The sequence below is a fragment of the Dermacentor silvarum genome, unplaced genomic scaffold, assembly GCF_013339745.2.
Source record: "Dermacentor silvarum isolate Dsil-2018 unplaced genomic scaffold, BIME_Dsil_1.4 Seq2651, whole genome shotgun sequence".
In the NCBI taxonomy this organism is placed as follows: domain Eukaryota; kingdom Metazoa; phylum Arthropoda; class Arachnida; order Ixodida; family Ixodidae; genus Dermacentor; species Dermacentor silvarum.
The window spans coordinates 1-15692 of NW_023605951.1; the positions used below are offsets into that span (position 1 = coordinate 1).

General features: G+C 41.9%; 1 protein-coding gene across 1 annotated transcript; it reads left to right on the forward strand.

The window, feature by feature from the left end:
- Positions 1–221: 221 nt before the first annotated feature.
- On the forward strand, positions 222–14910 carry LOC119434834 (neprilysin-1-like; the record flags this gene model as incomplete). The annotated part of the gene is made up of 7 exons (XM_037701887.2): positions 222–303; positions 3286–3398; positions 7929–7987; positions 9186–9237; positions 11820–11887; positions 13447–13571; positions 14866–14910. Coding segments are annotated over exons 1-7 (504 nt in total), but the record flags the coding sequence as incomplete, so codon positions are not given.
- Positions 14911–15692: the final 782 nt, after the last annotated feature.

Consider the following 15692-nt stretch of genomic DNA (forward strand, 5'->3'; position numbering starts at 1 on the left):
AATAGGTAATGCCGTCGTGGCAATATGTCTAAAATTGCCTGACAGTTGTGTATCGTAATAAAAATACATCATTTATCTAATAATAATTATGACAGACATGCCACAGGTGGTATATTTACTAACCGTGTTGAAAGCTCGAAAAAGTACGGTATTCATACTCGCATAGGCAATTAGTGTATAAATTTCTTCTCTACGCCCATAAAAAATCGTTTCATTTTGTTTCAGTTGGAAAACGTGACATTACGAATAGGATACCCTGACATGCTATTGAACATATCAGCACTCGAAACTCGCTACCCATACGTAAGTGCAAATGTCAAAACTCAGCACATTGCTAGAGTCTCCTAAATATGAATTTCCACTTGCCTAAGTGCGAAACAACAGAAGTGATGTAAATGTTTAACTTGAATTCACGTATAATTGTTCACATCGCGGGTATTTAAACAAACTTATTAGAAAGTCGGTTTAGCTCTTTATTTTCTAAGATTTGCATGAATTATTGTTTTCATACAAGAACGCCGGTATCAATGTCTCAACTTTATTAATTGCAGATATAGATGGGCTTGAGTAAAAAAAAACATGGTCCTTTGCAACCTAAATGAAAAACGAAGTTGTTTATTGGTGCATGTCGAGTTGCTTATTATAAAAGACGTTCAAAGTCAGGAGATGGAAGGGGAGTGGATTTCTTTTGCTGTTGTAGCAGACCAATAGATAGTTTGATCTCTGAAATTTTATCAGCTTTTTTTATGATTATTGCTTTGTATAGTATTGAGTCCAATTTTGCAATAAGAAAACTCTAATGCTATGCTTATGCTCTAGACTGTTCGAATGCTATGTCGATATGCAAACAGCGATATGGGCAAATGGACGCTGTGAAGCGTCGACGCATTGATGTCACAAAGGATGAACGTGATAGTAATTGTTTGCTGAAGCTATTGCAGTGTAACTAAAACAGGCACGAAGAACACGCAACAGAACCCTACGGACTCCTCAATGGAAAAAAAACAGGTCTCACAGCGCAGCAAAGCTGTGCTCTAATTGTTAGCGTCCGTGGGCGATTCGCGCATTCATCGGGATGTGTAGCATGTGTGAGGATTGGGCTTGCACGCTGGCCCGTTTACATTAGAACACTGACGCAGAAATTGCAACCAGGAATATTTCTTACAGTTTTTTTATTCAATGTGATTACATCTATACCCCGAAATTTCGCTTAGCTAAACAACCAACATTGTTCTCGTCCTCGCAGCATTACTACGTCGACGTCTCAGAGTGTACATTCACATGAATGGCTGTTTGCATGTCCGCATAACTTCGTAGGACTGTAGAGCACAAACAGTTACAGAATAGTTGTGATCCGTCTGGGGCTTAAACAAAACTTTTTATGTGAGAACATGGCGAACGCTCTAATATAAGTCATTTGTAAGCATAGCATTTGGTTTGATAACCTTAAAAATTGCTTCACAAACTGATCCTTTCATGAACTAGATTTCTGCATGTTGCTTTCGACCTGTGTAATGTTTTTGTGTGTAAGCTACTCAGCAAGACAGACGCAGCTGCAGCCATTATAAGTCACAATCAAGAAAGGTTCTCAAAGAAAACTTCGCTTAAAGAATACGTGGTGGTTAGTGGGATAACATTGTGTTCACCAGCGCAGAAGCCCGATATACTAACCACAAGGCCACAGTCCAATAGTTAATCTATCATGCCAACAACGTCAAGCAATTTCAAACAATTATCGCGTTTGTCACGTCGCGTAACAGTAATCTGCATGGAAATGCGAGAATACGAGAGCATGGCAGTTGAATTTGGCCGCACATGCAAGAATGAAGGATGCAAATTATGGTCATTATTAGTACCGTCTTGTGCATCAGGCTTCATAGCAGTACGTTGCGTATTAAGGTGACGCTATGTGAATTTTTCGAACTATTTTATACATTATAGGCTAGGGAAGATACTTCGTTTTACTAATATTATTTGTAGCTTCATTTTTGTTAAACAGTTCAAGTATGTCATGTATATTCCTTTGGCGCTCAGCGTCCCACTACGGTATATGTTTCGTACCAGTATAGAGACGATAGCCTTGTAAGTGAGTGGATATAGCTTAGGGGAGTGTATACAGGGTGTTTTTGGTAACTCAGCCAAGGCCTTAAAGAAATGGTTAACCGCAACTGAATAAAACCAACGACATATGATTTTCCGCCATGTGGCATTCCTTAGGTTATTTTTATATTGCTCCTAATTAGGTAATTAACTAATTTCAATTACGCAAAATATTTAGTAGTCACTTTAGGGCCAAGTGCGTGTTGTTACGTTCTAAAAACGGCCCATCCAACTTTTTGAGGAAAGGTTCATGCGGCGTGGTGATTTTTTCCGTTGTGTAAAGAAAGGCCGCGAAATATCAAATAAGAACACGTGACTTCACTCATGCGCTATCGTATTGCAGCACTCTCAGTCGTGCTTCAAGCGAAAGAAATGGTAAAGATGGCTGCCCGTCTTTTCCGCATGCCGCCGTGGAAGGTGCTGACGCACTGTGAAGCCGATGCCTATAATACGGCCGCTGGATTTAAAAAGAAGTGTGGCCTGTCACGTGCATCGAAAACGTTGTCATCCACCACAGCGCCACGGCTGGGATCGGGACAGAGAATGCGCCAGGAACGCGCTTGGAACGCCGTCGCACGCGGAGGCCGACGCGTGCCTATAGCCACGGCCGCTCACTTCGCCTCAGACCGTGCACACGGTCGCTTCGCTCGAAGCACGGTTGAGAGCGCTGCAATGCGATAGCGTATGAGCGAAGTCACGTGGTTTACTTTGATATTTCGCGGGCTTTCTTTAAACGCCAGAAAAAATCACCACGCAGCATGTCCGTTGCCACAAAAAATCGGATCGGTCGTTTAGGAATGCCCTCTACAACATACCGAAGCGCACATGGCCCTCGAGTTCATAATAAAAATTACCAATAATTGACCCTATTTATTAACTAATTAGGTGCAATATAAAAGATACTACAAAGAGCACCACATAACGATAAAAGATATGTCGTTGATTTAATTCAGTTGCGCTTAGCGATTTTTTTTAAATCCGTGGTTAAATTACGTGAAACACCCTACATAAAAGCACAGCCACTGGAGCATATAATGGAACGGTATATCACAAACTGAAATGCGTAAATAATAATTTACATTGTAACGGACATTTAGGTGAGGCTAGCAAACAAACTTAGGTGCTTTAATGAGATGCCTACATTTTCTCGCTCCAACGTTATCATCACTATTTTTTTCCTTCTAGGTACCACTCTTTCCTTTGAACATTTCTTTCTCAGAAGCCTTGTACCACTTTAAAGAAAATTCATACAAAATGCGCTTGCGTAAGCTTCGGTATCCATTCGAGGGTAATTTGGGGTGAGTAATGTGTGGTTGAAAATACTAAGTGAGGTGCTGTGTGCCAAGGTATTAAGAGGGAAGCTTTATTTTCCTCGCCTTTTCCACTGTTGCTGCTGCTGCCTGGCACAGCGGGTCGGGGGGTGGTTCAAGCGCGTGTATACATGACAGGAGCGCGGCAGAGAGGAAAGGCAACGCGAAAAACTTGTTTGGACCTTTGCACCGTTTCGATTGTGCACCACACCACGCGCTCTGGAGCTCTAAGGGCGTCAATACTTTAGCCTCTTCACAGCTGTAATTATCCGTGACTCGCCGCAAAACCATTGAAGAAATTGCAGCACTTACCTGTCTACTAGCGTGCAAGTCCAGAGGGAAGGTAGACTTAATGGTTTGAGAGGAGGCATATAATGTGTAGAGCCCAGGGAGTCGCGAAACGAGTGAATAACAGCCTTGCCAGTCTTCGCTTGCAGTTGCCATAAAAAGGCGAATGGGGGGCGGGGGGGGGGGGGTAGGGATAGAGAAGAGGTGACGCGAGAAAGCAAGCAAACGCTGCTACTATACACACGACAGCGGTTCTAAGCCTTCCCAGTCTAAGAGCTTGAATACTTCTAAGCATGCAGTGAATAGCATTGGAGAGATTGTGTCTCCTTGCCTGACCCCTTTCGTGATTGGTAACTTTATGCTTTTCTTGGGGAGAACCAAGGTTGCTGTGCATTCCTTGTATGCATTCCTTGTAGATATTGGAGAATTCACGTATGCCTCCTGTACTCCTGTCAAGCGGAGCACTTACGCAGGGTGTTCAGAAGCAAGGCCACCTCAAAGTGGATGGTAGTGTCTATGCCACACTTCGGAAGCGGTCACCCGTCAAACGATACTTCTGTGCCCGCCGCGGTAGCATGGCATTGCTTGAGGTCAGGGGTTTGATTCCAACCGAGACAGCCCCATTTCAACGGGGCGAAATAAAAAGAACGCTCGTGCACTTGGATTTAGGGACGCGTTAAAATAGCACCACGGTGTCAAATTTCACTCGGAGTCCGCGAATACGGCGTGCCCCATAGTACGATTGGGGTTTTGGCACGTACAGTCGCAAAATACAATTAAAAGCTAGTGCTTTTGCCACGATGCGATGCGCCATGTGAGGATGTGATAATGCTCAACCCTCTCAGAGGTTATGAAATACAGCACACAACAACGCCTCAAGCAAATACCTACCCCTGTGTGTTGTGTGTACCACGCAGACAAACAGCAGTGGCACACGCAAGGTAACGTTTAATATCAACTCACCACTCTCGTGTTGCACTAAACGTTGAATAAAACATTCGCCGTCAACAGCACCGCTAATTATCGTCAATCAACGCAAACAGCCCAGAAAGCTTCGCTTACATCGATTCCCACAGTGCATGGGATCCACATGATTTTAGCCTTGGACAAATTCTAAATGTGAATCCAGAACTCACTATTACGCATTCTTGCAGCGCGATAGATGGGACAAGAAACGGGTGCAAAGAGGACGGTCACTGTCGTGTTTCTGGGTGTTCCTTTTCTAGCCTTATGCGCTGCCGCTACACATGGACCTCCTAATGACAAACCAGCACGTATTTCTGCGTTAACCATAACTGCCCTAGAGTTTAATTTAACATCCGTCATAAACCAAAATATAATTTCGAGATTATGGTGTTGTTTAGCACTGTGAACGGGGAATTCAACACCAGAAATATAGATATGATTAGAGAAGTAACAAGTTGCTTTCGGCTTTCACGAAGTATGTACACAGGCCATAGGAATAAGAAGAGTGAACAAACCTACTGCCGCACTTTTGAAATCGAGCCTTGTCTTCTGTTAGGTATCGTAAATAGTGATTCTAAGTGGGTGTGGTGCATTTTAATTTAGATGCAGTGAATTCTACAGAAAAAGCTTCATGTGGTGCGAAACAGGACGTCAGTAACTTCTAAAAAATTCTAGTCTTTTACTTGTAGATGCGACCATTAAGGTAACACGTCAACACCCAAAAAATCATAAGCTATTCCACTCTGTGAAGGTGGATGACCAGCGAAGCTGTTAAGCACATGCTGCAGAAGTGACATAGAATTCTGAACCAGCTGTGGAAGCAGACGACGACCGCGGGAGCATACGCACGAGCGCGCTCGAGCGGTTGCGCCGAGGGGCGCCATGAGCCTGCTGTGGAAGAAGATGACGACGCTCGAGCCAAGGTTGATGATGATAGTTGATTATTATGATAGTTTCCTCATGGTAATGAATGGCTCATACCCCCGTGAACGAGGCCTCCCCATTACAAAGACAGCAGAGAAAGGAAATTCTCATCTGGAATGATTAGCGGCAACGGACTCAGCTGTGGAAGGAGGAGACGACGACGATGAAATCGTGAGCAGTGGCACGACCGCGTTAGCTCAGTTGCGCCGAGTGTCGCCGAAGAGCCAGCGACAGAGGCTCATTATTAGAAAAACAGATTTTTGCGGCGCGTGTACAACTGCAGGTATGCTACCCTGTATAGGGATGGCGAATGGGATTAAAAGATTCCAGAGTAGAGTGAAAAAAAAGGAATAAAAACAAATGATAAATACACAAGTTGATCTGATACTAATATTTACAGGTGAGAAGGCGAGTATATTTAGGCTTTTGTCTATGAAATAGTGAATCATTAAATCTTTTCGATTAGACCAATTTTTGACAGGCATATGCGGATTGTTCGTGGAGGACGGATTTGCCGTACCCATATACAGCTTGGCTGGAAAATATTGTTTGATAGGGTCACAACGGGATAGTGAATGTATCTGCGAATTACACTTCAAGCCTAATAACTGCGTATAAGAAGGACAGATAATACTGTAGGTGAGGCACACGTTTTCATTTGTTCAGTTGAATATTTTGCTGAATGTGTAGCATTCGGCTGAAACAGTGCAGATGCTAGAAACAGCATGAAATTTACCGCCAACGCTGCACGACCCGTACCAGTTTATGACGTGTTGTTGAGCGAACTTTAGCGCAAAACATTTAGCGTTGTTCCATCGTCCAATAGCTCTGCCAAAAGCTAGGACTTGCAGGCCAATCTGTTGAGTATATTATAAGTGCAAGTAAGTGTTAATTAACTGCATGAAGCAGTTTACAGAAATCCCGATCAGTGCTTCCGAGGTGTAGCAGAATGGGCTGAAATGGAAGGTCACTGGGTTACATTGATAACGTTTTGTTCATAAGATAATTATGGTTTTCACATGCGTTGCATGATATCTATCGTAGTTGAGGGCTGCTCCACCATTAGTGGCACATGTATGGTTTTCTGTATAAAGCTGATTCTTCTATTCTTATTATTTTGCATTTGGTGCCAAACGCTTAGGGCGCACGTGGATGAGAAAAAAATCTGAATTTCTGTCTTGCTGAGGCACATGACTTCTAACATCAATCACTGAGTAGTTTTCATATGCTAGTGCAAAATGGATTTTACAATTCAAGGCAGTGTGCCAAGCTTCGTGCAATTCGGCTTTTGAGAAAATACTTTGTTCTAGGAATCCTCACGCAATTCATACAAACGTTGTAAATGACAAAAAGCAGTGTGAAGAGCATTTGTCCGTTCACCCTTTTCCCTATTGTGTCTATGTGTGAGCGAGTTTTCTTTACTAAGAAATCATCTGGCAGAATTTCGTAGCTCCAGTTCGGCATTTATTGCATGGAGCTCTCCCCGTGTTTTCAGATTACATGAATGTTCTAGTGCAAATGCTGTGAGATTATGAACATGACGAGCAGCCAGTTGCTTTCACATCTGCGGAAAATGTCTGTGCGCAGTCTCAATCATGTGGTATCATAAAACCTATGTCGATGATCGCATCAGGCACATGTCGGCAGCTTTTGCAATGAAGAATACTTCAGTGCAGCAGTGATTGCTTTTAAACTGTACACGTTGGAATTTTGGTTAAGCGTTCTGCGACATAAACTATGTTCTTGTTTCTGAATGTTGTAGCAGTTACGGCAATAGTTACACACACTGTTTCTCAAAAGAATGACAGGCAATGTAATTAGAGTAAATATATTACCAATCGAAAATTTACTAGGAAAGGTGGAATTACTAGGGATTTACTACGATAGGTAAACACACATGTGGGGGGAATTCCAACATGCGAGCAACATGCACGACCATTCAAACGAATTTGTATTTTTTTGTAGACAACTCTAAAATAACGTTAGAGTTGTAGACAACTCTAAATAACTTGCCCTTATGGTGAGCCTGAGGAATTATTGAGTTTTTTTTTTTTTGCTTTCTGAGCAGCAAAGGGTGCACCCCATTAGGCTCATAGCTCAACTGACAAAAAGTGTTTGTTACAAAACTGACAAAATCTGATTGCGATAGCGCTACGAAACATGCACCACGTTCACAACGTCTACTTTGCTATCCTAAATACCTTATTTGTGTAGGTATTGATAGATTGAAATCTATCATTTTCTACCGCAATGCATAACTTTTTAAGCAATTGTGCTACACAAACCTATTGATTGCCGCGTATTTCTTGTTTTCTGGTTTCTCCTTGCTTGTGCATGTAGTTGGGACCACAGTCCAAGAAAAGGTCACCCTACTCACGATTTACATTGGACGAAAATTGGTAAGCATTCAAATAACAAAAAAAGCTGAATTGCTGCGAATAATAGCGTAAGCTGGCGTTTGGCATAATACTTGCATCAGTCCTATTTTAACCTACACAAAGGATTGTTTCACAAGTAACCTTAATCTCCACAACAATGGCCGTAGTTAGCTTGCAATCGATCGGGTTGAGCGGGAAATATACATAATGACAACGCTAAACAATTACCGTGAAGATTTCTCCAGTGACAAGAAAATTGGAAACATCTGGCATATATATTAGCAACAAGGTACTCTAAAGGTTAGGACAACATATACTCCGAAATGTCCTGCATTGCCTAAACGCATTACTAGGTTCTGAAACTCGATATAAGAGCTGGCTGGCAAGTCTACATTCTTCGCACGTTTGCTGAGATTGCCTAAAAGCTTTATTTAACGTTAGTAGAAATGATTGCGGTTGCTTTGAAATGTTCTAGACTAGGCAATGTTTCCAGGAGATGCAAGTACTTTGCTAGATTGACTCGCTCTATCCCAGCACGTTTTTTGGGGCTACAGAACTTTTGCGGAGAAAAACAGCAAACCCCCCAACAGCATGCATACAGTAAATATTTAAACTTGACACAGAAATATATATGCAGTGGCAACAAATATCTAATCGGCCGACGTCCGTCAAAAGGAGCCAATATACAATGGACAGAAAATATAAATAAACTGAGTGCAGTACATACAGATAGCAAAGAAGCTCTAATGTACCGATTGCTGAACACTTAACACACTAACAGACTTCCAACTACATACCTTGTAGTATGTAGTCGTAAAGCTTTGAATTCCTAGGCTTTTGCCGTGATTTGGTGATTAACGTATGCGATGCAGTGTAATCGTATATAAATTGAAATCTTTTATTCAATCGACGTTTCCCTGAAAAGCATTGGCTGCAATCAATAGCTGTGAGTCACAGCAAGTACGCTGATTTATGAACACGTTGAAAAAAACCAAATTGTGTTCTGACATTTCTAGGTTCATTTTCACTTGCAAAGCGTTGTAATTGGCGCTCCTAAAGAGAAATGAAACATTACAATATGCTTCTAAGCCAGCCTGGTGCTACTTAACATCGCAATTCAATGGAAGGCCCGTAACAGTTACTATTATCTGTTGTACTTACATTTATTTAGAATGTCTTACAACTTACACCACACAGTTGAAATATTTGCTTCTTTCAGAAATTCCCTACACACTCCTTGTATCTCCATTTTTCCAGCAGGGACTTCCACGGTAAGAATTTCCAAAATCGAGAAGTTCCTGCGTGCTTATTTATCTCTGTTGCTGTATCAGATATATATTAATAGTGTGGGAGCGGATCAATTGTTTTAAGCATGGCCAATGCAGCTTTACCAGGGTGCTGTTGCTGCCACACTTTCTTTGGTAAAGGTGTCTGGGCAACATTGAGAGCTCGCGGGTAGTAGCCAATTCCTCAACTGCTAGCGGTATTTGTGCCATGACAACCAAAGGCCAATAGCCACCATCACTGCATTACGTCTGTGAAGTCATAATGGCATGACAGAGATCCAGTTGCATTGAACGCCTTCCTGTGTTGAAGCTAGCATACGCTACAGATGTAAATATAAAGCTAAAATGCTGAATTATTTTCGCAAGCTTTAAAAACTCTGAATTTGTGAAACACCTCTAGCATAACCAAATACAATAAATTATTAAGCAGGACATTGCACTGGGCGTTTTGCTTGTTTTGCCAGGAAGTTGACAGTTCATGAGACTTATTTCAGATTTTATTCCCTCGTAAATCCTTGGCTCACTTGGAATGTCTCCCCTGTCTTCTTTGAAACTAGTTCATTTGACATTCACGTCAGGAAGGCTTATGTGCCGTCTGACGTACTTGAGCTTTCCGCAGTAGTTTCCCCAGGTGAAGTGTATGTGTATACATTTCCAAGCAGTCGTCGTTGCTTGGCCAGCATTAAAGTAACATCAAACTTCTTGGTGTAGAAAAATCTTGGAATAGGCTATTTGGTTCATGGCAAACAAAAAAATTGCGCGAACTAGACAAGGACAAAATAGAGACACATAAAAACCAGCGCTGACTTTGAATTCTTGGTGCCTTTAGACGACCATTACTTTCACGAAATGGTATAAAAAGGAACAGCCCTAGCTAGAATTTTATAACCAACTTGCTATTGCGAAAAATAGCATCATGAATGTCTCCGTCTTACCATAACTCTAGCAAACGAAATTAATTGCCTGAAGTAATAAAAGTCTCAGAATGGCCACTACAGATGTTATATAAATGCCACTTGAGAAATATGGTATATCCCTACATTGCTCAAATGCGAATCGCATTGCCATCTAGAGTCATCGTGAGATGAGTTATCCCGTAATTAGTTTGTAGCGGCCCATCCATCATGCTGGTCAATTTTGTTTTACTGGCACATTTTTCCTCTGCTCTGACACCCAGGCTCCTCCCCCTCGTTATAATTATAATTCATACATTCAATTATATTTCCTCTGTAATCATTGGTAATGACCAGCAAACAAGGGAAATCGACTTCGTGAAAGAGAATAAGAGGCAGCGTTAAGAAGAGACTAAAATGAAGTATTGTTTACTAGTACTGTTAGTTATTGTGCATCCAGAGGAATGCTCTGCTTTGGCACACTCGCACAGCTTTGTACAATGCGAGTGATGTTCACGATGCACCTACGCAAAGATTGCTATGCCAACGGTGTGTGTAAAGTTCGCCCAGTAGACAAAAGATGTCAGTATAAATCGACTATCCTGCTATGAAGTACTTCTACGGACATGTACTTACCAAGAAATTCCCGGTAAAGGGACACTGTGTATACATATATATAGATATACACAGTGTCCCAGCTAAAAGTAGCCAATGTTTCAAAAACGACGGAGTGTGCTAGGAGGCTCAAACCAACTCAGTGATGTTGAGAATCGCGTGTCCTAGTCTGCGGTATTTCTTTTTCGTTTTCCAAAGTGACCTAATTTGTATAAACTAATTGCCCAACTTTTTTAATATTGGTTTCACCAAGAAAGTGCCCATACGAAAGTTGTAGATCACATTTAAAAATGGCCGAGTGAAGTGTTTGCAACTAAGTGCCATTGATAGAGCGTCTTGTAATTGCCTTTAAAGAAAGCCCGCGAAATACAAAAACAACCACGTGATCGCGTCACTATTTCAGAGCCACCAGACGATTGACCCGTAAACGAAAAAAAAAAAAAATACCGCAGACTAGGACACGCGATCCTCAACACCACTGAGTTGGTTTGAGCCTCCTAGCACACTCCGTCGTTTTTACAACATTGACTACATTTAGCTGTGACCGCCTGTATATATATATATATATATATATATATATATATATATATATATATATATATGACACCAGTTTCGCAAAGTTCGGGATGACACCAGTTTCTTCACAAAGTTCGGGATGACACCAGTTTCGGGATATGAATTCCCGAACTTTGTGAAGAAATGCATTGGCGTTCCAGTTAATGTTGTGCTTCAATGCATAAAGCGACGTTTTGTTAAGAAACTAACTGCAACGCCAATGCATTTCTTTGCAAAGTTCGGGAATTAATATCTCGAAAGCGGTGTATTCCCGGGAATTCATTCCAAGTGGATCCGCCTTGCGAACTCCACGGCTACAATTTGTAGATTACAATATGGGCTATCAGGTAATTAGTTGAAAACTTAATTGGCGATTGGTAATTGGTAATTATATATATATATATATATATATATATATATATATATATAGCGAAATACATGCAACCGGATACGATGACGACTAGCAGAAGTGAGTGACACAAACTGCGAATTTTTCTATTTCAGCTCATTGAACTATGGTGGCATCGGAGGCGTAATTGCTTCCGAGCTGGCTCATACCATCAGCATCATAGGTAAAAGTCAATGAATCTTCATTCTTCGTTATTCTGCTATCAATAGGATCCCACCCGATAAATGTTTCACAATGCCACAGAAGCAGAAGAGGTAATCGTCAATGGGCATGAGAAAAATCAAGCTTTATCTCTTTCGTGTATGCAGCATTATTTAAATTCTTCTGTTGTACTCCTCATTGCCAGTAATTGTTCACTAATTTCGCGTTCACCATCCAGGTCCGTAATTTACTATGAACGTGCAGTCCTAAGTAAACTTAACCATGGCCCGACACTTCGGTGGCAATATCGCGGCCTCCCGCATGTGCGCTCTGTAACCTTACCCAACGCCTTCATCCTGCACACTGCTGCCTTCCATCATTGTGGCTCATAGGATTCCATCACAAGACGACCAAATGCCCTGCAGCTGCTTCCCGCGTGAGCTCATTGATTATTTACAGCGAAGCTGTTTATGCGGACCCGGTGCCGTCGTTGTCGGAATTCGCTAAAACGGGGCCACTTGACATCGCGGGAGAGGAGAGGTAAAGAGCTCAACGGCGGGAAAGGGGTTTAAGTGACCCCTTTCACCCTGTGAGAATTCTGTGAGAGGGTAAAGATGAAATGGAGAACGGCGTGGGGGGTTGACGTAAGTCACGCCATCCAATACTCGTGGTGGAGGGCGAGAGCGTGAGGCGCGCCAACCAATGACGGTGTAGGAAAAAAGTAGGTCAACGGAGGAGAGGGGTGTGATTGAAGTTCGCGTTAGCGTTGGTTGTATACACGGAGCTTTGGATTAGTATTCCGCACGTTCTATCCCAGCTACAGCTACGGAAAAACCACGAGTAGTGCGTGCTCCTGAGGAAGAAGCTGCCTATCGTGAGTGTCAGCGAGACTTGGCTCGTGAACGGGCTGGCAGTCGTAGGGCCGACCCCGCGCTGCGCGCCAGATATGACAGTTTAAATGGCAGCGCCGGGAGGCCGATCCCAAAGTGCGCGCCCGAGAGGCGGAAACACATAGAAGGAAACAGTGCTTGCAAAGTTTGTCTTGCGTGGTGCAACACTCAGTGTATCTAACACAGCTTCGCTGTTGGTCCATTTTCACGGAGTTGAAGGGGTGGTGATTTTTTTTCTTTTTTTTAATTAAGCCAAATCTGCGAGACGTTCACGATTACAAACATTGACGCTCTAACGTCCCCATTTCTTGCCATCTTTCTTAAATGTGCCACTTGATGAAATATTTGATTAACATCGTGTAATTTACTCTACGTCATCTTAACAGACTGCTTTTAAAGAGGCTTACTAATTTACACTAAACATCCTAATGTTTATAGGAAGTCTTCTAGCTGTTAATATACCTGCACCCGTTAAGTCCTACTATATATCAGTGATACACTACAGGGGATGGAAATGTTACTGCTTGTGTTAGATTACAGAAAAAAAAAATAGATAATGCAACACTTGAAAGTTCACTTACCCGAAAATAGAGCTTGCTGTTTGCAATTGAATGCTGAGCTTCAGAACGTATAAACGTGCAAATAAACCTATTCATGTATACATATCTATAGTTTCTCTTCTTTGCCCTAGGTACCAAGGACAACGTAAAAGGGGAATATAAAAGCTCAATGACTGAAAATTCCGTTGCGTCGTATAAGAACAGAACTTCATGTTTCCTGAAGCAATACAAAGCGGAAGACAAAAAATTGCTCCTGGTGAGGACCTCATATTTCTTGTTGCGACATACTGCTGCGACATCACATATGTGTAATACTAATTCTAAGTATTTCCATAACAATAAATATTTCTGGTGTATTTTGCACTGAAAGAAATGTTCTTTAAGCAATAGACAATTCTGCTCGCCAGAAATTATGGGTATGAACTTCTGAAATGACGTACCTTTCTTAAAATATGTATGAAAAATAATTTGAAGCAGTTCTATTTACCTTGAAGTATTTGAAGAGAGAAAAATAGTTATTTTCACTAGATGTACTATAGTAAATACAATCGTCGTGTTGACTCTGAAGTTCAAAAAGCGTTTGGTCGTATTAGAGTGCTTTAAATAAATTTATTTGGTTCTGCGCACGATAACAATGTACTACGCTTGGTACTGGCATCAACTGTGTGGACTTGGTGCTTCTGAGCTCAAAAAAGTATTAGGTTTCAATGTCGTGACGAGTAAATCTGCTGTACCTAATTTGGACGCATAAGCTGTGGACTCATGTTGTGCAAGTATTTTCTATTGGATAATGCAATGAGTGAAAATTTCATTTCAAACATTCGTGGTGAGGCGCTGTAATGGTAAATTAGCAGCGCTACTTTGGCATCATTGGTACGCCGATCCACACTCTCGATGCCTAAGCGGCGCTATGCGGATGTAAATTTAGCGCAGTGGTTACCGGAAGCTGTATGACGTAAGGAGAAACCTCACCGCGAAGGGTGAAGCTGTGCGGTTGCTTCAGACTTTCGTTTTGGTTTCAAGCACTCTTATAGTTACAATTTATGATGCCGCATTTTCGTGAATAATGAAAATTTTTCAAGATCGAAAAATTCATATTGCTTATACCTAATAGCTCTATTAAGTTTCCCAATTCCGTTGACCCAGCTGAAATTAAATTTTAGAAGTTATAATTAACTTTCGTTTATTAGCGACGACTTACTACGTGTCACCCGTCACCTCATGCCGCCGCCGCTGATGACATGACTCAGAAGGAACCGTTTTGTTATTTTAGCACACCTATTTTACATATTACATAGTGTTTGTGGAAACATCTTTATGTACATTATTTATTGCCAGTGCGTACTACCTGTACTATTCGTCACCTGAAAAGTACTACTTGTAGTGCAATTGTTCTCAACGTCTCATACGACGGCTTGTAGTTTGTCGAATCAGACAAGGTACCCCGCTATGGCAGTTTTTTTTTTCCAGGTTGAATTATATTTAGGCACATTTTGAAGTTTTACCATCGCATATCATGGCCATTTGTAACAAAAATATATTTCTTTTAGGAACTTGATGATAGATACAACGAAAATACCAGCGCTGAAGCAGCCGTAAGTATTTTCTATTTAGGCATTTGACTTTATTATGTATGCAGTTATTGAACGTCTTGCAATAACGCTGCCAGAAATATACATAATCGGAACTGCAGGCGCCTACACCGGCTGTTTTAAATTGCGTAGGCAAACGATCTCATGTTTTAAATAACCTATAATGGCAGCAAAAACCGTGTGCTATGAAATAAAATGTAAATTAGAACCATTATTTCAGCTACTTGCGGACTGTGAGGGACCTTATGAGGTGGAGCATCAGATCATTTTCGGCAAGCAATCAGTGTTTAATTTACAAACAATATACACAAGAGTGTTTACGTTCCGCTAGACAGGAATTGCTCGTTGCTACCGCTGCTTAAAGGGCCCCTAAACCACCTCAGGTATTTTTTGAACATTTCGAGTAAACAGGCGCATCGAGTTCAGAATGCCGTCACGATCACCGATGCCAAACGCTGCAGCGCTGCGCGCCGCGGGCGCCCCGAAAAAAAAAAAAAAAAAAAAAAAAAAGCAGTGCTGTCCTCCTCTCTTGGCCTTTCCGGTATCTCCAGCAGTCGTCACGATGTCATCAGGGTGCATCTGGTGATGTCAACGGCAGTGACGATGTCCATTGGTCGAACAAGAACCTACGACTTCGGGTTTGTCTGCTAGCAGGTACGCGCGCTCCCTGCCCTTCCTCGTCGTGTTGCTCGCTTGTGCGCCCTTGCGAATCGGTAACGACAGCCCGCAACGCAAGTGCCAAATCAGTCACGTTCCAACACAGTCGTGCTTAGTGGTCTGATTAG